This window comes from Balaenoptera physalus, assembly GCF_965194825.1.
Source record: "Balaenoptera physalus genome assembly, chromosome: 12".
NCBI classification, from domain to species: domain Eukaryota; kingdom Metazoa; phylum Chordata; class Mammalia; order Artiodactyla; family Balaenopteridae; genus Balaenoptera; species Balaenoptera physalus.
In genome coordinates this window covers 75945043-75967960 of record NC_138897.1, presented here as the reverse complement: position 1 = coordinate 75967960, position 22918 = coordinate 75945043, and the positions used below count along the sequence as shown (strand labels likewise).

At 51.7% G+C, this 22918-nt stretch overlaps 1 protein-coding gene across 1 annotated transcript; it reads left to right on the top strand.

Moving 5' to 3' along the window:
• The first annotated feature begins 37 nt into the window (after nt 1-37).
• On the top strand, nt 38-16267 carry LOC309639619 (putative SEC14-like protein 6). Its single transcript, XM_082417026.1, is given in 8 exon segments — nt 38-5811; nt 7015-7058; nt 7908-8312; nt 8805-8957; nt 10141-10330; nt 10675-10996; nt 11088-11157; nt 11161-16267. Coding segments are annotated over 8 exon segments (1581 nt in total). The 5' UTR covers nt 38-5570; the 3' UTR covers nt 11317-16267.
• The last annotated feature ends 6651 nt before the right edge of the window (nt 16268-22918 follow it).

Sequence of the window (22918 nt, the reverse complement as noted above, 5' to 3'; positions counted from 1 at the left end):
GTGTGGGGTGACTGGTGGGGATTGGGGGACCCCAAGGGAGCATGGTGGGCACCTGAGTGTGTCTGTGGGGCAGAGCCCAGTGGTATGGCAGGATTTGGTGTGTATGTGTCACATGCTGAAGCCCTGTGTGGTTGAAGGGGTCCCATGAGCTACCAAGACCTGGAAGACTGTGTGTGTGTGTGTGTGTGTGTGTGTGTGTGTGTGTGTGTGTGTGTGTGTGACAGGGAGGTGGGGAGAACTTGGTGGAGCCATGAACAGCAGGCCCAGGGCCCAGGCTAACGGTTCCTCGTGCAATCTCATTAATCCTCACGATAATCCTTTGAGGTAGGCACAATTACCATCCCATATTACCCATGTGGGAATTAACATTCTGAGAGCAAGAGGGAAATGCTTGAGGTCACGTTGCAAGATGTATCAGACCCAGTACTAAGCCATCTCCCTGGGACCCCAAACCCTTTCCATAGCCAATGTCTGTTCACCCCATCCCTGCCTGCCCCCTTTCCCCCACTGACCACTCCAGGCTGCCTCACCATCTGCTTGCGCTCTAACCCTACCTAAGTCCTGGGTTTTCCCCTTCCACCCTGGAGTTCAGTTTAATTAATCCAAAAAACATTTTATATTCATTAGATGTCTATAGTGCACCCCAGCCTTGAGCTGGCCCTGAGCAGACAGCAGTCAGCAAGTTGGCTTAGACCCTCCTGGAGCTCATGTCCAGAGAGCAACCAAGGCATGTCGCGTATGATCAACCATGGCAGGAATGTGTCAGCTCTAACCATCTGCTTCCCTCAGCCTCCCCGGGGGACAGAGGCCCTTCCTCAGGTCTCTAACCAGCAGCCAGCAGCCAGATATGAAAGGCAGAAACCACAGCCAGGAGATTCTTTACTGGAGACCTGTTTGTGCCAGGTTCCAAGCCAAGTGCTTACATATCTTATCCAAATACCTGCAACATCCTAGCTTTATAGATCAAAGCTCAGAGAGGTTAAGTGACCTACCCAAGGTCACACAGCTAATTAGGGCCAGGGCCAGAATTCAAAGCCAGATCAGTCAAGCCAGATCACTCAACCTCCCTGGGCTTGAGTCAATCTTCCTCCTGGGAGTGAGCTTCTGGTCCAAGGAGGGTAGGAAGGAGTTAGGGTGACCAACTGTTTCACTTTTCTAGAACTGTGCCAGTTTTAGCACTGAAAGTTCCCACATTGAAGGAAGTGCCTCAGTCCTGGGCAACCAAGACGGTTGGTCAGTATGGGGTTGTTGACCCCAGCAACCCCCTGGGACCACTGCCTACACCCTCATAATATTCCTTGTGGCAAGAAATTAGCACAACCTTGGAGTCTTTATTTAATTCATAGGGAGAAAAATAAGCAAAAATAAATAAATAAAACTGACAATAGCTAAGACTATTTGCAGGAAAAGATGTAACTGACCCCACATTTATTAGAGAATTCTCCCTCCTTTTATTAATCAAAGAGAGACATGACTTAGTGCAATATGATAACTTCCTGGGTTTGTGGAACCCCATAATTCTATTTCCTTGGACCCCTAAGGGCCTAGAAATGCCCATAATAATATTATATATGATTACATTATTTATTATCATTAGTACTGGCCCTTTTAGGTCCTTTTGAGGTCCAAGGAGAACAAATCTGGCAGTTAGTAGATGCTAAGAACATAAATTACTTCATTAGCATTTACTATCTGCCTGGTTTGTTTTAAAAGCATTATAGTTATTAACTCCTTTATTAACGTAATTAATACTTTGATAATGAGTAGTTGCCAGGTACTGAGCAACAGCCCTGTGCCATGTGGGAACATGCACAATTCCCTTTGCTCCCCCGAGGAGGTGACTGAAACACAGAGAGGCAGAGCAACCAGCCCAGGGTCACCCAGCCAGCAGCCATAGAGGCAGGATGCAAACCTAGGTCAGTCAGATGCCGAGGCTGGTGCTTGCGGCCTCCAGACCTTCAGCGCCATTCCAGTTGGCTGCCTCAGCCTCAGGACTGAGGGCTGTCCCATGGCTGAAAAAGTATGAGGTCTCCAAGGGGCTCTTCAGGGGTAGCCTTCAGGAACCAGACTGCTCTTGTTATACCTGAGCAGCAGAGGGCGCCATGGTACCAAGTTCGGTCTTGCCTAGTTCTGACCTTCCTGGCCAGTGGGAGCTGGGGGCACCCATGGTGACCAGGCATCTGTAGACCGGACACGTGAGAGCCAGGGCAGGGATCAAGGCTGCCCCCTGGGAGAAGTTCAGTGAAACCACATGTTCCTCTCCGTTATGGGTTGAACTGTATCCCCTAAAAAGATACATTGAAGTCCTAACCCTCAGTTCCCTATGACTGACATTATCTGGATATAGGGTCTTTGTACATATAATCAAGTGAAGACAAGGTCATTGGAGTGGGCCCTAATCCAATATGGCTGGTGCCCTGATAAGACATGGAAATGTCATGTGAAGACACAGACACACAGGGACAACACCATGTGAAGACAGGCAGAGGTTGGCATGATATAGCAACAAGCCAAGGAACGCCAAGGGTGACGGCCACCTCCGGAAGCTAAGAGACAATGAAGGAGTCTATCCAGAGTTTGAGGGAACGTGGCACTGTCGACACCTTGATTTCAGACTTCTAGCCTCCAGATCTGTGAAAGAATAAACTCCTGTTGTTTTAAGCCACCCAGTTTGTGGTACTTTGTTACAGCAGCCCCAGGACACTAACACACTCTCCTGGGTGAGGCATCTCCCCCTCACCTGAACCCCTCCTTTCCTCCCTCCCCCAGGCTCTCCCCTAGGAGCCACCCTCCACCTGTAGCCAGAGGCTGTCCTCTGCTCCAAGCCCTCCACTATCCTCCTTTCCATTGGGGAGAAGCCAGGCAGCTGCATGCCTCTGGGGCTTCGCACATGCTGTTCCCTCTACGATAAGGCCCCCTTACTTTTGGAGGCCTAATACTGCTATGTGTTTTCAAAGCAAGCTCTGCCTCTTCCTCTGGGTGCCCTTCCCTGACAGCCCAGCCCCCAAACTAGCTTAGGGCCACCAGGCTCCCCATCTCAGCTCTGCTCGCCCAGGGCCAGAGCTGTGGATTTGCTTGTCTGCGAGGCCCTCCAGGATGCGGCCCGGGTCTTATGGAAACAATAGGCCTCCGGTGCCCAGACCAGTGCCTGGCACACAGTCAGTTCTTAATAAATGTTGAAAGACAGAGGAAAGGGAATTCTCTGGTTGTCTGGTGATTAGGACTCTGTGCTTCCACTGCAGGGGTCTCTGGTCTTATTCCCGGTCGGGGAACTAAGATCCCGCATGCCACATGGTGTGGCCAAAAAAAAAGAGGACAGAAAAAAAGGAAATAGGGAGAAAGAAAAGAAGGAAAGAAGAGAGAAAAGAAGAAAGGAGGGAGGGAGGGAACAGGTAAAAAAGAGAGAGTGAAAATAGGGCAGAGGGGAGAAAGGGAGCTATTTTGCCCTTGAGGGCCTTCTTCATACTTGTCCTTACTGACTGGGGCCTATGTCCCTGGGAAAGATAATAGATTAGCCAAGGCACACAAGTGCTGGAATGAGTTCATTAGCTGAAAGCTCACATGACACTGGGGCGGGACACAGGTCAGGTAAGTTTTGACAGGGGCAGGTAGAGGCAGGGAGTCTGGAGAGTGGGTGGCCCTGGGCACCTGCGAGCACAGAGAGCCATATAAGAACTGAAAAAGGAGAGGTGGCCGCTCCCAGCTTCCCTTGACATCACATCTTTGGCAAACTCTTATTGAGTACCTACTGTGTACAGCGTGCCACAGTGGGAGTGCCTTTCTCAGACAAGTGCCTACTGTGTGCAGGCCCCGTGCCTGCAGCACTCACTGGACTGGGACTCACTTCCCAGCAAGTAGAACCAATTAGAAAAGACCTTGCAGAAGAGGAGGGCTTTGATTATAGGCCTTGAGAGAGGCAGGGATTGGATGCAGGGTGTTGCAAGGAAGGGCATTCCAGGGAGAGGGAACAGCATAAGAAAAAGCTGGACAGATAATAGTGGAGAGGCAAGGGGGCTGGAATAAGGAGGAGAGCAGGAGAAATCCGCTCAGCACGGACAGCAAACGATCTTCTTGCGCTCTAGGCTAAGGAGTTTGCAGTTTCTCCTGAGAGTGACAAGGAGCCAAGGGAGGCTTTGGAGGAGGCACAGGACTACTCAAAGGTGGGCTTCAGAGGTGCTGGGGTGGGGAACCAGGGAGAGGGATGGGGGCCTGGGCCAAGGAAGGAGCAGGGGAGGGTGGCCCACACTTGCCCCTTGTGGCTAAAGCTCTAGCCTATGGGTCTGTGGGGTTCTAGGGAGACCTCGCCCTACAGGAGAGGCAGATCCACTCCAGTTACCCCCGTGCAAGGCCAAGGAGGGAGCATCTCGGGCTCAGCGAGGCGCCCCAGGTGTGTGCTCTGCCTGGTGCCGGCATGTGAGAGACAGAGTCCTGAGTAACCTCCAAGTTCAGACAGTCCTGATTGTCACCCAACTGCTGCATGGCTCGGGCACTCCACTTCCGTCTTCCAGGCTCCAGGAGGAACAGTAAGGGGTTCACAGAGCAGGGATGCCTTTGGCCGAGAAGCAGGCACAAAGCCCAACACATGGTCCCAGATTAGAGCTGAAGCTGCTGGTGCCCTGCCCGTGTCCCCTGCCCTTATCCCCTCAACCTCACCACCCCCCGAGGCCTTTCTCCAGCCTCCAGGGCCACAGGTGCCAGCAGGATTGTCAGCCCCTGGAGCAGCCCTCAAGCAAAGGTGTCTAAAGACCCTCAGACCCTGGGCGGGACTCTGAGGTGAGCGTTCCACACTGTCTCCCATTATCCCCATTGGGATCGACTTGTCCTTATTTTCTTGATTACTTCCCTGTACAGCCACCTCCCCACCTCTGTCTCACTTCCTCACTCTCCTATGTGTGTTTCCCCGGATCACCTCCGGAATAAGCTCCTTGCATTGGAGTGCTTATCCCAGACAAGTACCTATTGTGTGCAGGTCCCATTCATGCAGCATGATCCCACGTGTCCTCGTCTTGGGCTCTGGCTTTCTGCTTGTCCAGGGGTGGCAGAGCTGACTGTAGCCAGGAGTTTCCTCTCACCCCTCACCTGAAGGCCAGGTGTGGCCCAGCTCAGGGTTGCACATCCACCTGCTGGGTCTGGGTCTGCGAAGTCTCTCCTCACCCCCGATGCCACATGCCCTAAAGGCTGTGATGAATCATAGGCAGTTGCTCCCAACACGTGGGGTGGTAATTGGAGCCTGGGACATGTCGGGGCACAGTGACAGTGGTTTCAGACCTCTGTTGGGTGTGAGTGGTGGCCTTCCTGGCTCAAGGAAGCATCTGATGGGACTGCAGGAGTAGAGGGTGGGGACTGAGAGGCAGGGTAGAGAGCAGCCCCTTGTGTGCGTGACAACAGGCGGTGTCACTTTCAACATGCTGTGGGGCAAGCATCGCTGTCCTTGTTTCATGCATGAGGATTTGAATCTGGGCCAGTCAGGTCAAGGTTTGGTGCCTTAGGCACCCAGCAAGGAATGGACCCTGCCATGTAGGGACAAGAAGCCTGGCAGGAAGAGGCGGGGCTTCTGGGCAGGGGTAGGCATGGGCGGGGCTGCCAGCTGGGCAGAAGACAAGTGTTCTGCAGGGAGCCACAGAGTGGGGCCCGCACTCGGGACCAGCCAGCTGGACCCCATACCCACCACTGTAGGGGGAATGAGCGGGCAAGAGGGTGAGCTGAGCCCATCGCAGGAGAGGACGCTAGCCCAGGTGAGGTGGGGGAGAGAGCCCTACACCGGCCTCAATTTCTCCTTCTGCCCCAGGAGAGGTAGCCCCCAAGGCCCCTGAGGTCCCTCTGAGCTCTGCACTCCCGGGTCTCTTCTCAGCTCTGAGGGTCTTGGTGGCCAGAGTCCACACTGGCGCTGTCCAATAGAAACATAACACAAACCACAAATGCAAGCCACATATGTCATTTCAAATTTTCTAGTAGCCACACGAGAACAGGGAAAAGAAACAAGTAAAATCAATTTTGATAATATATTTTATTTATTTATTTTTTGGCCATGCAGCACGGCTTGCGGGATCTTAGTTCCCCAACCAGGGATTGAATCCTGGCCACAGCAGTGAAAGCGCCGAGTACCAACCAATGGACCACCAGGGAATTCCCAATAATATATTTTATTTAACCTGACAGAGCCAAATTGGTATCATTGCAACATGTAATCAATACAGAAATGATCGCTGAGACTTTTTTGCACTGTCTTTATTTTTTTTTTAAATAAATTTATTTATTTTTGTCTGTGTTGGGTCTTCGTTGCTGCGCGCGGGCTTTCTCTAGTTGCGGCTAGCGGGGTCTACTCTTTGTTGTGGTGTGCGGGCTTCTCATTGTGGTGGTTTCTCTTGTTGCGGAGCACGGGCTCTAGGCGCGCGGGCTTCAGTAGTTGTAGCATGCGGACTCAATAGTTGTGGTTCGCGGGCTCTAGAGCACAGGCTCAGTAGTTGTGGCACACGGGCTTAGTTGCTCCGCAGCATGTGGGATCTTCCCGGACCAGGGCTCGAACCTGTCTCCCCTGCATTGGCAGGCAGATTCTTAACGACTGCACCACCAGGGAAGTCCCAGGGTCTGATCTCTTAACAACTTTTTTGGAGCATTAGGAAAAGGGACCCGGGCACAGCTGGGGTCCCCAAGGCCTTGGCAGTGTCCGTGGGTGTGACAGGGACTCGATGTGCTGTTTCTCTGGACACCTTCTCTTCCTATCTTCCTCCTGGGTGGTGGCTTCTCTCTCTGCTTACCACCATCACCAAGGCCCGCCCAGGGGCACACCCACTGCCATCAGCCCAGGGACTCAGGGAGCCTGCACCCAAGTCTTCCTGGGGCTCTGGGTACCTCAGCTCTTACCCCGCCACACTGTGGTTCCCCATGTCAGGAAAGGGACACTCTGAGCAAGAGGAGACAAAGCCGGTGGGAGGGTGGAGTGGGGCCTCTTTCTTCAGACACCTGGAACAGGCCCCCAGGATTCTACAACAACAGACTGTCCCCTTGTTGCAGCTCGGAGCTTTGACCTGGAGAAATCCAATGACATGCTGCGGAAGGTGAGGGCAACACCACCCCGGCTGGCCCTGTTTCCTACCCCAAGTCTTCTGAGATCTTCCTTTCTTCCTGTCTTCCCTCCTTCCTCGCTCCCTCCCTCTCTCCCTCTCTTCCTTCCTTCCTTTCTTTTTCTTTCTTTCTTTCATGCAATGACTGTTTATTGAGCCCCAAAGGTGAGTCTAGCCGGTGCTGGCACTAGGGAGAGTGCAGTGGTAGAAAGAGAGAGAAGAGAAACCAGATAAATAAGTAGACAAGAAGATTCCTGAGAGTGGAAAGTGTAACAAAGACAGTGGGATGGAAGGAAGTGAGGGAGGTCAGGGAGGCCTTCCTTGCTGAAGGGCGACATTTTGGCTGTGGCACGAATGCCTGAAAGGAGGCAGGCAGGTGACGATCGGAGGCTGAGGGCACAGCCGTGCAAAGGCCCTGAGGTGGGGGCAAGCTGGAGTAATCCAGGAGCACAGGAGGTTGTGTTGTAGAGAGAAAGGGGAGAGATGCGGCTGCGTGGGTGGCGCAGGCCCATGGTGGGGGGCGGGGGTGGGGACTGCAGGCCACCATAGGAGTCTAGGTTTTTGACTAAGGAGGACTGGAAGCTGGGGGGTGAAGTCTGACTCCCAGAACTCCCTGGGAGACCATGTGGGGAATGGAGGGTGGTAAGCAGGTGGAAGGATGCAGGGAGAAGCAGCTGCACCTGTAGGCCTCACCTGTTCCTTTCTGAGATTTTTCCCTCCTCATACATGTCAGACCCACGTCTCCTCCATTCCCCTCCTGTCCACATCCCCAGTTCTGTGTCCGTGGAGCCTCAGATGTCCTGGCAGGCCCTCAGTGGTTGCAGGCAGAGGGGCCTAGCCTAGTGTCCCTGGGTCCCTGCAGAGGCTTTTGGCTCAGGAGGGGTCTTCGGCTCCTCCCGTGTCTCTGTAGCATGTGAAGTTCAGGAAGCAACAGGATCTGCACAACATCCTTGCGTGGCAGCCCTCAGAGGTGAGACCCCCAGCGCCCCCAGCCGCCTCGGAACCCAGGTCTCCCTCAAACCCACACCCCCTCCCCAGCCCTCTCTCTCGTGCATACAGGTTGTCAGGCTGTACAACGCCAACGGCATCTGCGGCCACGACAGCGAGGGCAGCCCCGTGTGGTACCGCATCATCAGAGGCCTGGACCTCAGGGGCCTCCTCCTCTCCGTCTCCAGACAAGAGCTGCTCAGGGCCGAGTTCCAGAGCTGTGAGCTGCTCCTGCAGGAGTGTGAGCAGCAGAGCCAGGAGGTAAGGGTCCCACGGGGCCCTCCCAGCCCCCCAGGCAGCCGCAGCCTGGCACCCTCCAAGGCAGCCCCCGGCACTGGGCACCCAGAACCCACCTCCCTGGTCTCCTCGGCTCCTCCCAGCAGGGTTCAGAGGCCAGTAACCCGCTAAGTGGTCCACGCTGGGACTCACTGCCCCCAAAGCCCAGCTCCACCCACCAGGCCACGCTGCCCTCTGTGGCCTCATTTGATGGAGGAAGACAGGTATTTCAGCCCCACTGGACAGAGGAGGAAACTGAGGCATGGCGACCTGCCTCCCCATGGACAGATGTGGGAAGGGTGCCCCTTGGGACGGCCCCATCCCCCTGTACCTGGTTTCTTGGCATGAAACCTCCACGCCAGGCGGAGCCGGGATAAGCCAGGCCAGTGCCCTGGGCTCAGGCCCGGCCCCACCTCTGGTGGGGTGTGGGGGCCACTGACCCTCATGGGGGTCTCACTTCCCATCATTCCCTTGCACCTGGGGAAGAAAGTGGAGAAAATCATAGCTGTTTTTGATTTCGAGGGGCTGAGCCAGAGGCATCTGTGGAAGCCAGGAGTGGAGTTTGCCCAGGAGGTGAGGGAACCCCACCAAGGGGGGCAGGGTCTCCACCCTCCTGGGCCTCTGCCCCTCGCTTGCTGATGTGGAGTGTGTATGGGGGGGTCCTCGCTCTGCCCACAGGTTTGCAGCTCCTTACTTGCTGTTTGCAGGGATATTTTCAAACCCACAATCTCTTGGGGCTGTGCTAAGTCATACTCATCACCCCAATGTCACCATTTCATGTCCAGCAGGTCACAACAACAGGTGACCTGCTGGACATGGTCCCCAGGCCTGCCAGGGTCCTTGTGGATGCCCTTCCCTCTCATACTCCCTCCCCGCTCCTCCCTACCGGCCCCACCCCCTGCCCTTGGCTTGAGCCCCTCCCCCCATCCTATTTGCTGCTTCCTCTGGGAGGCGGCTGGAAGCAAGTGTGCCCTGAGAGCCCTAAGGAGGGAAGGGAGGTCCTGACAAGACCTGGGCCCCCCGGGGCAGCCAGCCTGCCTTTTCTTTTCTTTCTGCTCAACCCAGGATAGCAGAGAACCTAAACTTTAAAAAATTTTAACAATCATCAAAACATACTAAATTGAGGAAGCCAGACACAAAAGACCACATATAGTGTGATTCCATTGATATGAAATATCCAGAATAGGTAAATACATAGAGACAGAAAGCAGACTGGGGGTTACCCAGGGCTGCAGGGAGAGGGAAGTGGTGGGGGTGGTGACTGCTAACGGGTATGGGCTTCCTTTTGGGGTGGTGAGAACATTCTGAAACTAGACAGCAGTGACGGCTGCATCACTCTGTGAATAGACGGAAGACTACTGAATCGTACACTTTGAAAGGGCAAAATTTATGGTGTGTAAATTCTATCCCAATTAAGAAAAAAAAGGCATGTCTTGCAACTTTGAATCTTTCTTACGCTAAAAGTGTTTTGTTTCTGAAGCTGAACTATTGTCTAAACCACATGGAGGGGAACCTTCCAGAGTCCTGAGGGGGATTTTCTTACTCTGCAGTAGGTGGGGTCATCCCCTTGAAATCTGTCAAGAATTTGCACTAGTGGCTTCAGGAGGGTCTGTGACTGGGACCCAACAAACTGGAAAGCAGCGGCTTCTCTTGTCTGGGTGGGTTCTGGGTGTCTGGGGGGCCTTGGGGGCCTTAAGGGGGCAGCATTTAGGCACCTGTAGCTTGTGCACTGACCTGAGTTTGGGCTCACAGTTTCTCACAGCACTCGAGGCAAATTACCCTGAGATGTTGAAGAATATAATTGTTGTGAGAGGTGAGTGAACCAGCCGGGGATATGCATAAGTGGGGGGCAGGGGATGTGGAGGCAACAAGGCAGGGAACTGAGACCCCAGGAGACCCTGAAACAGTGCCTTTCTCAGCTTCCAAGTTGTTCCCAGTGGCCTTCAACCTGATCAAGCCGTACATAACTGAGGAGATGCGCAGGAAGGTGGTGATTCCTGGAGGTGAGTGAGCAGCTCTGGCCTCCTCTGCAGCCCGAGCCTGAGCTGGGGGCTGCCCCTCTGCAGACCTGACAGCTCCTCCATCCGAGGGCACCAGGCTCGGGGACCCACTCCTCCAGACCCACTGCTCTGGAGGACCCACTCCGTTATGGCATCAACTGTTGAGGCCAATGTGTCCACCTGCCAGAGGGCAGAGGGGCCACGAGGGGTCCGTCCCCGGGGGCACCAGGAGGATGTGGGAAATAGGGGGAGGGAGCCATATGGCACAGGACAGCCCTGGGCTTGGCCCAACTGCCCTCAGTTGAGCCTCCCTGATCCCACATGGAACCCCACTTTTGCCCCCACAGACAACTGGAAGCAAGAGCTGCCCAAGTTCATCAGCCCTGACCAGCTGCCTGTGGAGTTTGGGGGGATCATGGCTGACCCAGATGGCAACCCCAAGTGCCTGACCAAGGTGCAGGTGCCCAGAGGATGGGGAGGGAGAGGAGACGGCCATGGTCTAGTGCCCACTCACCCACCCTCGCCACGGATCAACTACGGGGGCAAGGTGCCCAGGAGCTACTACTTGTGCAACCAGGTGAGGGTGCAGTACGAGCACCAGGTGACCGTGGGCCGAGGCTCCTCCCTGCAGGTGGAGAACGAGATCCTGTTCCCGGGCTGTGTGCTTAGGTAGGGATGGCGGCCACTCCACACCTGGGCATGGTTGGGAGGGGCCCGGAGCCCAGGCAGGTGGTTGTCAGTGGGGCCCTGTCCCCTGCAGGTGGCAGTTCTCATCGGACGAGGCGGACATTGGCTTCGGGGTTTTCCTGAAGACCAAGACGGGGGAGCGGTAGCGGGCCGGGGAGATGATGGAGGTTCTGCCCAGCCAGCGCCACAACACCCACCTGGTGCCCGAGGGTGGGAGCCTCACCTGCCTCCAGGCCGGCGTCTGTAAGATCTATTGGGTTCACTGGAGTCATTTTCCTCCTCATGGCGGAGAAATGATCTGACATCTCTTGCCAGTCTGGCCTCTCTGTTTGCTCCTATTTCCAGATCTCAGGGAGGGTGTGGGAGTCTGTGCTAGCTCCTAGATCCCACAGGCACCAGGGACATTGGTTTCAGGTGTTGGATCTTATGAGTGGCCCCCAGGTGTGGATACAAGGGCAGAGACACATGGTGGAGAGCAGGGTTCACAGCCGTGGACTCAGCTCCTGGGAAGCCCCCTCACTGCACTCAACAGGCTAAGTAAGAGACAACTGGAAAACAGCCGTGGGCTCAGCATCAGGGCTCCCAGCCTGTCCACATGTGTGGACCACCCCACTTTGGGAATCCTGAGGAGATGACTCTTCCAGGTTTTTGTTCCCCCATTCCCAGGCTGGCGGTCCAGTGGTTAGGACACCATGCTCTCACTGCCAAGGGCCCGGGTTCGATCCCTGGTCAGGGAACTATGATCCTACGTGACCCCGCATGCTGCGTGGCAAGGCCAAAAAAGAATTTTTTTAATTTAAAAAATAATAAATTTTAAAAAAAGGAAGTAGCCAGAAAGGAGCTGTTTAACCGAAGCTTGTTTCTTTGTTCATCCATTCATTCATCAACGGTTATTGAGTGTCTGCCCAGCACCAGGTACTGCAGGCCCTGGGGACCTCGGGGAGACTGGGCTGACCCGACTCTGCTAATAGGAAGCTCGCCTATATTGAGGGAGGCAGAAGTGACTCCAATGATTATCAAGTGGGCGTGTCGTCACCACGTGTGCTTGGAGGGGCAGGAGCCAAATTCTAGGGGAGCTCCCAGCAAAGAAGCCTGATGGGGAATCAGATGTACTTTGCCCAAGGAAGGGACCCTTGAAGGGAGAACTGAGAGATGTGGGAGGGTGACCAGGTGCGGACGAGCCTTCCAGACTGAGGAATGGGGTGAGGGTGGCTGTGGGGTATTTGAGGCTGGAGGGGTGCCAGAAGGGCTCTTGGGCGACGCTCTCTGATGTTTACGATTTCTTTGTGAACTACTGTGTGTACACATTTGATAATTATTAATAAAACCATTTTATAAGGCAGGTTACAAAACAGCCATGTTGTTTGTCAGGAAAGAATGGCAGAATCTTGGCAGGAGACCACAGATCAAAACTCTTACTCAGAATGAGGTGGTTGGAAATACCCAGGCCTCACCTGTCCAGAGGAATGGAGGTGGGGCCTCCTGGTCCCAGCACATCTTCTGGCTGGAAAGCCCCACAATCTTCTGGTGGCGGGAGAGGTGGGGGATGCAGGTGAGGGACCTATAGGGGTTTTTTCAATGCAGTCGGAAAGGCTCTCCTGCCCCCCAACTTTTCACCCCAGTCCAGCTCACCTTCCAAGAGTCCAGGTTAGAGGGGACACCACTGTGGGACAGTCACGGCTTCACCAGAGTTCCATAGCACAGCATTCTACAGTTTGCACAGCCCCTTTACATGCAACCCTGAAGGAGATGGGAATTATAGCCCCATTTTACAGGTCCAGTAACCAAGGCTCACCGAGGGGGAGAGCCTTTGCCAAAGGCTCCGTGTGCAATGGCAGAGGTGGAGCCAGGTAAACCCGGGTGAGCTCCCAGCGATGCCCCTGCCCTGCCTCTTGCGGGAGGAGAGGGTTAGTGTGGGCAGGTGGGCCCCCGCCAGGGAAGGCCAGCCTGGGGCACAGGGCACACAGTGGGACAGAGCAAGGAGCTGGGTTCCTGGGGTGGGGGTTAGGGGCCCAGAGTCTGGACAAAGCTGCTTGGACATTTGTGCCTCTCAGTGGGACGTGAAGGGACCAATGCCACTCCACACCTACTGTGCACCAGGCCTGAGCTGAAACATCATCCCAGTTTACAGAAGAGGAGAGTGAGGATCAGGGCAGGAAGTGACTTGTCAGGTCACACAACATAAAGAGGAGGAGGTAAGATGTGAACCCAAGTCCATCTGTGCAGACAGCACGGGAGCGTGACTGGAGACTTCAGAGAGGAGACGGCCGCAACGGGCCTGGGTTGCAGGGCAATCAGGTGACCATGGTGACCTCACCTTCAGCCATCAGAGGGCGGTGTTGGGCCAGCAGTGCCTCTGTCCCTGAGAAAGCAGGAACACGGCCCCTCAGCATTCTGCTCATGAATGCAGCGCGGGTGGAGGCCCAAGAAGCCAAGCTCACCGGGCCCAGGCTGAGTGGGGCCGTCTGGAGTAGCAGAAAGAGGTGGTCCGACCGGGGTTCAGATCCTGGCTCTGCCGCTTGCTGGCTTGCTTTCTAAATACTTCTAGACTTCATCCTCCCCACAGCCACTGCCCTAGTTGGGGCCTCTGTCGTCTTTTGCTTGGATTATTAGAAAGGAGCCCATGAGTTTCCCTATGCCCATTGCTACCCCCTTCCATCCAAACTCCAGAGAGCAGCCAGAAAAATCTTTCTGAAATGAAAATCTGATCACATCCTTCCCTGCATAAGCCCGTCACTGTCTCCCCATTTTCCCCTGAGAGGGACCATTGTCAGTGGTGGCTGACAAGGCCCTCTGGGACCTGACCACGATACACCTTAACCCCCATCCACCCAACAACCCGAACTCACCAGTTCATCAAGCTCCTTCCTGCCTCCCTGCCTTTGCTCATGCTGTATCCTCAGCCTGGACTCCCTCCCCAATCTTGCTCTGTGCCCCCTCAAGGTTCCTGGAGTCCTCTTCTGGGAGGCCTTCCCTAGGCTCCTTCCCCACCCAGCCCCCAGCAGAATTCAGGTGCCTTCTCTGCACTCTCGGAGCAGCTGGACCAGTGCACATCATGCAGAGGAGTCATCATCTGCCTCGTGTCTGACTCCTATTCACCCCTGCCCACCAGGCCAGACTGCGCTCCCCAGACACTCAGTAAAGCCTTGCAAAAAATGTGATATCATTTACTGAGCGCCTGTGTCGGCCTGCTGCCCCATCTACACTCTCTTGTTTAATCTTGTGTCAGCTTTGAGAAATAAATATAGTCATCCCTGGAAAGTAAGGGAAGTATGGCTCAGAGACACAGTCATTTGCTCAGTGGTGGTGCCAGGATTGGAATTCAGGATGTCTGGCTCCAGAGCCCTGAGTCTCCCTCACCCGTCCACCTTCTGGGTCATACCAGAAGCACAGCCAGAGGGCAGAGGCTGGCAGCGTGACTCAGCACTCTGGAGAGACCCAAGGAGAGTGTTGGGTGGGGCAGCCACAGAACAGACAAGGAACCAGAAAGGATGGGCTCGCCTAGCCGTGCCCTTGTCCTGGAGTTGAAGGCAGGCTGGGTGAGCAGCCCAATAATAACCGTAAAAGCCAACACTACTGATTGCTTACCATGTGCCAGGTGGTGGGTGATGTACCTTATTGGCCTCTTCTAACCATCCCAGTAACCTTATAAGAAGGGAATGTTATTAGCCCCAATTTACAGATGAGAAATCTGAGACTCAAGCTCACATAGTACATTTGAGGGGAAGCCAAGATTCAAACACAGCTACCCAAGCCGGTGTTTCAGAACCATACATTTTTTAACTATTTGAGAATTATTTTCTCAATGTTGGGAGAGGAATTACAGCTGCTTGGCAGTTTGTTTGCAGTCACCCCCAGACTCAGCCTCCCCCACAGTAGTCTTGGGCACTCCACGTTGCCCAAGAATGGCAATGAAATCAGAGACCAGTTTGGCATGAAGAACTTGGAACACTCCATGCCCTTAGGGTACACCGTGGTATTGTGAGAAGGGGTGTGCTAGCTCCAGCCCTGGACAGTGTATAAGTTTCTCCACTTTGCAGCCTCCTTAATAATCCTCCCCCATGCTCCTATCACCATAGCAACCCATTCCTATGGTAAGCAACAGGGGCATCTTGGCAGAAAACATAAGGGGAAAGCTTCATAACAATGGATTTGGCAATGATTTCTTGAAAATGACACCAAACACAAGAAACAATAACAAAAGAAATAGATGAATTGGACTTCATCAAAATTTAAAACTTTTGTGATTTAAAGGACCTATCAACAGAGTGAAAAGGCAACCCACAAAATGAGAGAAAATATTTGTAAATCATATATCTGATGAGATTAAAATCCAGAATATATAAAGGACTCCTACAAGTCAATAATAACAACAACAACAGCAACAAAAACTCATTTAAAAATGAGTAAAGGGGACTTCCCTGGCAGTCCAGTGGTTAAGACTCCACGTTTCCACTGCAGGGGGCACAGGTTCCATCCCTGGTCGGGGAACTGAGATCCTGTGTGCTGCACTGTGTGGCCAAAAAAAAAAGGGCTTCCCTGGTGGCGCAGTGGTTAAGAATCCACCTGCCAATGCAGGGGACATGGGTTCAAGCCCTGGTCCGGGAAGATCCCACATGCTGCAGAGCAACTAAGCCCGTGCGCCACAACTACTGAGCCTGCACTCTTAGAGCCCACGCCACAACTACTGAAGCCCGTGTGCCTAGAGCCCATGCTCTGCAACAAGAGAAGCCACCGCAGTGAGAAGCCCGTGCACCGCAAGGAGGAGCAGCCCCCGCTCACCGCAACTAGAGAAAGCCCACGGGCAGCAATGAAGACCCAATGCAGCCAAAAATAAATTTAAAAATAAAAAATAAAAAAAAAAACTATAAAAATGGGTAAAGGACTTAAATAGACGTTTCTCCAAAGAAGATATACAAATGGGCAACAGCACATGAAAAGATGCTGAACATTACTAGTTATTAGGGAAATCAAATCAAACCCACAATGAGACACCACCTCACACCCCTGAGGATGGCTATTATCAAGCAACAGAAAATAGTAAGTATTGGTGAGGACGTGAAGAAACTGGAACCCTTGTGCATGGCTACTGGGAATGTAAAATTGTGCATCCACTATGTAAAACAATATGATAGTTCCACAAAACAATTGAACATAGAATTACCTTATGATCCAGAAATTCTACTTTTGGGTATATACCCAAAAGAACTGAAAGCAGGGACTTGAACAGATATTTGTATACCAATGTTCATAACAGTTAAAAGATGGAAACAACCGAAGTATCCATTAACAAATGAATGGATACGGACTTCCCTGGTGGTCCAGTGGTTAAGACTCCATGCTCCCAAGGCAGGGGGCATGGGTTCGATCCCTGGTCGGGGAACTAGGATCTCACATGTCACATGACGAGGCCAAAAAAAAAAAAAAGAATAGATAAACAAAATGTGGGCTATTCATACAATGGAATATTATTTAGCCTTAAAAAGGAAGGAAATTCTGACATGTGCTACAGCATGAATGAACCTGCATGACTTTAAACTAATCAAAATAAGCCACATGCAAATGGACAAATGTTGCATGATTGTACTTACAAGAAGTACCTAGAGTAGTCAAATTCATAGAGACAGAAAGTAGGATGGTGCTTGCCAGTGTTACTGGCCCTTTCTAGTCGGGCCCCAACAGGGGTCCCTCTACCTGGTGTCATTTGAGCCAAATGATTGAGACCGAGTTTGGTTCAGAAGCAAAGGAAAGCTTCATTCTTTGATCAAAGAACGGAGAGGTGCGAGCTTGCTCTACAGTACTCTCCTTTAGGCCCTCCCCAGTAGGCCCTCAGCGGGGCTGCTTTATAGGGCTCTCGTCAGTGGGAAGGGGCGGGGTTTTCACGGGTCTGGCGCAGGCGTGTTGCTCACGGCTCCAGATAGCCGTGCTGGGCGTAGCATCTCTGCACACAGCCCCCTGCCGCCATCTTGAATTGAGTGTTGCGTGCAGCACTTCTGCACCGTGGCCCACCGAGCTGAGGTGTCCGTGCAGCCATTTTGCACCAGGAACTCTGGGCTGAAGTGCCGGGTGCACGGCCTCTGCAGGTGGCCCCCTGTGAGCGAGTGAAACTAGACTAAGCACAGAGGAAAAGAGGAAAAAAGGTTAGACTTTATTTTATTACCCAGATTCTATTTTTATTTCCCGAGAATTGTTCATGGGCTTTGCCGGTGACACCAGGGGCTTGGGGGGAGGGAGAAATGGGAAGTTACTGTTTAACGGGTACAGAGTTTCCGTTTGGCAAGATGAAAAGTCTGGAGATGGTTGCACAACAATGTGAATCTACTTAATGGCACTGAACTGTACTTTTTTTTTTTTTTTTTAAATTTTTATTTATTTATTTATTTATTTTTGGCTGTGTTGGGTCTTCGTTTCTGTGCGAGGGCTTTCTCTAGTTGCGGCAAGTGGGGGCCACTCTTCATCACGGTGCACGGGCCTCTCACTATCGCTGCCTCTCTTGTTGCGGAGCACAGGCTCCAGACGCGCAGGCTCAGTAGTTGTGGCTCACGGGCCTAGTTGCTCCACGGCATGTGGGATCTCCCCAGACCAGGGCTCGAACCCGTGTCCCCTGCATTGGCAGGCAGATTCTCAACCACTGCGCCACCAGGGAAGCCCTGAACTGTACTTTTAAAAACGTCAAATTTTATGTTAGGAATATTTTACCACAATTAAAAAAAAAGTTAAAAAAACCAAAGACCTAAATGTAGGAGCTAAAACGTAAAACTCTCAGAAGAAAACATGGAGGTAAATCTGAAACAGGAAGGAAGGGAGCAGGGCACAACCTTTAAAAGAATGACTTAGCCATTGTGGATACGACATAAACTGGTTAGAACCGACTAGGCCCAAGATGGCAGAAGATTCGACTTCCAGTTGACCTTGAGCCTCATTATGTGCTCATTGTAATACATTAGCATATGCTAAACAACATGCTCACAGGTGCCATGACAGTTCCAAGGCCAAAAAGTGGATGGTGGCCCAATTCCTGGAAATCTCCACCCCTTCTCCAAAATCATTGGAATAATCCTCCCACTCATTAGCCTATGAAATTTCCCAGACCATAAAAACTAACCACTGCATATTTTGGGGCCACTTTCAGTCCTTTCTGTCTATGGAATGTGTATCTCCCAGGGCCGCTCACCTTCTGAGATGGCCCACACTCTGTGTGGAGTGTGTGTCTCTTTTTTTCCTAATTAATTAATTAATTTATTTATTTATTTTGGCTGCGTTGGGTCTTCGTTGCTGCACGCGGGCTTTCTCTAGTTGCGGCAAGCGGGGGTTACTCTTCGTTGTGATGCGCAGGCTTCTCATTGCAGTGGCTTCTCTTGTTGCAGAGCACGGGCTCTAGGCTCATGGGCTTCAGTAGTTGTGGCACACAGGCTCAGTAGTTGTGGCTCACAGGCTCAGTAGTTGTGGCTCACAGGCTCTAGAGCGCAGGCTCAGTAGTTGTGGCGCACGGGCTTAGTTGCTCCATGGCATGTGGGATATTCCCGGACCAGGGCTCGAACCCGTGTGCCTTGCATTGGCAGGCAGATTCTTAACCACTGTGCCACCAGGGAAGTCCCTGTGTGTCTCTTTTTGAATTACGGTTTTCTCTGGGTATATGCCCAGTAGTGGGATTGCTGGGTCATATGGTAATTCTATTTTTAGTTTTTTAAGGAACCTCCATACTGTTCTCCATAGTGGCTGTATCAATTTACGTTCCTACCAACAGTGCAAGAAGGTTCCTTTTTCTCCATGTGTCTCTCTCAATGAACCTACTTCTTACCTATTGCTTTGCCTCTCACTGAGTTCCTTCTGCGCCGAGGCAAAGAGAATCTGAACTTCATTAAGTCCTAAGACCAGGCGTGCGATTTCAGTTAAAAGACAAGTGGGTTTGAGTCCCAGCCCATGGGTTCAAGTCCCAATCTGAGTTTTAGCTGGGTTTGAATACCATTTGAGGTGTGATTGAGTTCAAGTCCCAATCTGATCTGAGTTGTGCTGTTTCGGCCAATCTGAGACCAGGTGTGAGGTTTCAAATCTACGTGACCTTGGATTTGGCAATGCTTTCTTAGATATGACACCAAAAGCGTAAGCAATAAAAGAAAAAGTAGATAAGTCAGCCTTCATCAAAATTTAGAGCTTTTGTGTATCACAGGACACTGAAGAAAGTGAAAAGACAACCCACAGAATGGAAGAAGACATTTTCAAATTATATATCTGATAAGGGATTAAAATCCAGAATATATAGAGAATTCTTACAGGTCAACAATAAAAAGACAACCCAATTTAAAATTAGGTAAAGACATTTTAAAATTTTGAATAGATGTTTCTCCCAGAAAATATACAGATGGCCAATAAGCTCATGAAGAGATGCTCAAGAGCTTTAGTCATTAGAGAAATGCAATTCAAAACCACAATGAGAAAAAAAAAAAAAAAAAAACCACAATGAGATACCACGTGACACCCACTAGGATGGCTATAATAGCAAAATAAGAAAACAGAAAAGGAGCCCTCACACATTGTTAGGGAGTATATAAAATGATGCAGCCACTTTGGAAAACAGTTTGCCAGTTTCTCAAAAGGTTGAACATAGAATTACTATATGAGCCAGTAATTCCACTCCTAAAGATACACCCAAGAGAAGTGAAAACATGTTTTTACAAAAACTTGTACAAAAACTTTTCATAGCAGCATTATTCATAATAGCCAAAAAAGTGGAAATAACCCAAATGTCCATCAACTGATGAATGGGTAAACAAAATGTGGTATATTTATGCAAAAGAATATTATTCAGCCATAAAAAGGAATGACATACTGGTACCTGCTACAACATGGATGAACCTTGTATACATTATGCTAAGTTAAAGAAGCCAGTCACAAAAGATCACATACCGTATGATACGCTTTCTATGAAATATCCAGAATAGGAAAATCTATAGAGTTGGAAAATAGCTTAGTAGTTGCCAGAGGCAAGAGCAGGGGTGCAGGAAATGAGGAATGACTGCTAAAGGGTACAGCGGTTTTCGGGGGTAATGAAAATGTCCTGCAATTAAGCAGTGGAGTTGGTTGCACAACTTTGTAAATATACTAAAAATCACTGAATTGTACACTTTAAGAATGGTGAACTTACGGTATGTGAATTATACCATATTTTAATTAAAAAAGGAGATGAAACTGCCCAAGGGTAAAAGAGGGAAGGCAGACCGTCCCAGGGCGCTGCTGAGATCACCACTGGGGCTCCAGCAAGGCACCCCTCCCCGCCTCCCACCCCCGCAATTCCCCTCTCCTCTCGGCCACCCCACCTCATCTCACTGTGCCCTGAACCCCAGTCCCACTTGCCTCGTCCCAGCCACGTTTGCCCCATGGTGAGGCTCCCTCACCCCTGGGGCCCCCTCTGTACTCACGCAGCTGGTTCTGGTAGGACAGCATTTCACATTTCCTAGTAACCAACCCCCAGAAAGGAGGGGTTCCTGGGTGTGGACTTGGTGGCCCCGTCTATCCCCCTGCAGTTGTTTGCTGGTGTCCTGGTTGTAGCCATGGTCCCCTGAGAGCCTGACAAACTAGGACTTGGAGAAGATGAAAACGGTGGGTGGGGGTGGGGGTGGTTCTCCTCTGCCGAGGCCTTTGTTTCAAGGGAGGGAAATGAATTCTCCTGGCCTCAAAATACCCTGCAGCCTGAGGTGGGTGGATCCAGGCTTCCTAACACAAGATGATGATCTTAGACCTTTTATCGAGCACTTACTGTCTTCTAGGCACAGTGTTAAGCCCTCCGGGGGAAGGCACATCTGGGCAGTGGCTCCACTACAGGTTCCAGAGTCAGACAGGCTTGGGTTCAAATCCTGGCTTCCCATTTCCTGGCTGTGTGACTTCAGAAAAGTTTCTTTATCTCTCTGACCTTTCATATCTTTGACTGTAAAATGGAGATACCCCTACCTGTTTCCAAATGGTTTGATAACAATGTAATGTTCTCAGCACAGAGGAAATGCTCAACAAATGGGAGACTGTGAGTTCCGTGCAGGCAGGGACCCAATCCATCTTGTTTACTGTAACATCCTCAGCTCTGCCCTCCGTGTGCTTTTCACTTGCGCACCTCCACACCTTGGCCCATGCCGTCCTCTCCACTTGGGATGCCTTTTCCTCTACCCCAATCTCCACTAATCGACATCCTCCCTTTCTTCAAGGTCTGGCTCAATGCCACCTACATCCCATTGGGGTGACTTCTGTGCCTGGGTCCTCTCCCTGATTAAGGTGGAAGCCCCCAGAGCTGAGACTGTGGGATGACCTCCAGTGTGACAGCAGAGTGGTTAATTGCATGGGCTTAGCTCTGGATAAGATACTTAATTTCTCTCTACCTCAGTTTGCTTGTCTGTAAAATGGGTTAATAATGGTAGCTAATCCCAGGGGGGCTCTGAGGTTTAAAAGAGGTTATGCTTTTTTTTTTGGCCTCACCGTGAGGCATGTGGGATCTTAGTTCCCCAACTAGGGATTGAACCTGCATCCCCTGCAGTGGAAGTGCAGAGTCTTAACCACTGGACCACCAGGGAAATCCCATTGTTTTCTTTTCTGGTTTTTTGGCTATGCTGTGTGGCATGCAGGATCTTAGTTCCCCAACCAGGGATCGAACCCGTGCCACCTGCATTGGGAGTGGGGAGTCTTAAGCATTGAACCACCAGGGAAGTCCCACAAGGTGATGCACTTAGAGTGGGGCCTGGCATGTAATAAGCCTTCAATAAATGCAGTAGATCTGTGCTAATACGGTAGCCACAAGCCACACGGGGCAATCTATTATAAAATAAAATTAATCAAAATTTAATTTATTTAAAACTTGAGTTCCTCAGTCTCACTAACCACATTTCACATGTGACAACTGGCTACCAGTGATGTCCAATTGGACACAGCCCAGATACAGAACATTTCCATCACCGCATAAAGTTCCTCTATGGGGCTTCCCTGGTGGCGCAGTGGTTAAGAATTCACCTGCCAATTCAGGGGACACAGGTTCGAGCCCTGGTCCGGGAAGATCCCACATGCCGCGGAGCAACTAAGCCCGTGCACTACAACTACTGAGCCTATGCTCTAGAGCCGGTGAGCCACAACTACTGAAGCCCACGCACCACAACTACTGACGCCTGCGTGCCTAGAGCCTGTGCTCCACAAGAGAAGCCATTGCAATGAGAAGCCCGCGCACCGCAACAAAGAGTAGCCCCTGCTCACCACAACTAGAGAAAGTCCCCGCGCAGCAATGAAGACCCAATGCAGCCAAAAATAAATAAATAAATAAATAAATAAAAGTTCCATTAGATAGCACTATTGATGATGATGATGATAATAATGATAACGATAATGATGCTGTGGACACACAGTATGTGCTCTGTGTCTATTTGTGGTCTGGGTCAGGAGAAGCACTTAGGGGTATCTCTGAAGGCTCAGAACTCCTGGGAGGACCCCAGCTCCTCTTCCTGGCCCTCCCTGCCCAGCCTCTGATGTCCCCAGAGGTAACTGGGGCCCCTCACGTTAGAGGGATTAGGGCGAGAAAGGTGACTGGTGAGAAACGGGCAGGATTAGAGGCTAATGAGAGGGCAGTGGAGGAACCCAATCTCTGCATGCTGCCCACCTGGCAGGAAGTGGGTGTAGGTGGCAGCTGGGGGCTTTGCAGAAAGAGGCTGGAATGTGAAGTGGGGCAGGACCGGGGTGTGGAGAGGTACCTAACTGCTCCTGAGTGCACGTGGCAGGCACCCTGGATGGAGGGAGATCGCCAAAGATGGCCCCCCTTCTCCTTCTGGACCCAATTCTATCAGGGCCCAGAGCAAGGAGGTGTCAGCACTAACCCACATCAGCGTAAAGAGGTCCCAAGACAGCCCAGGAGTGAGGTCCAAGAATGCCCTGGGG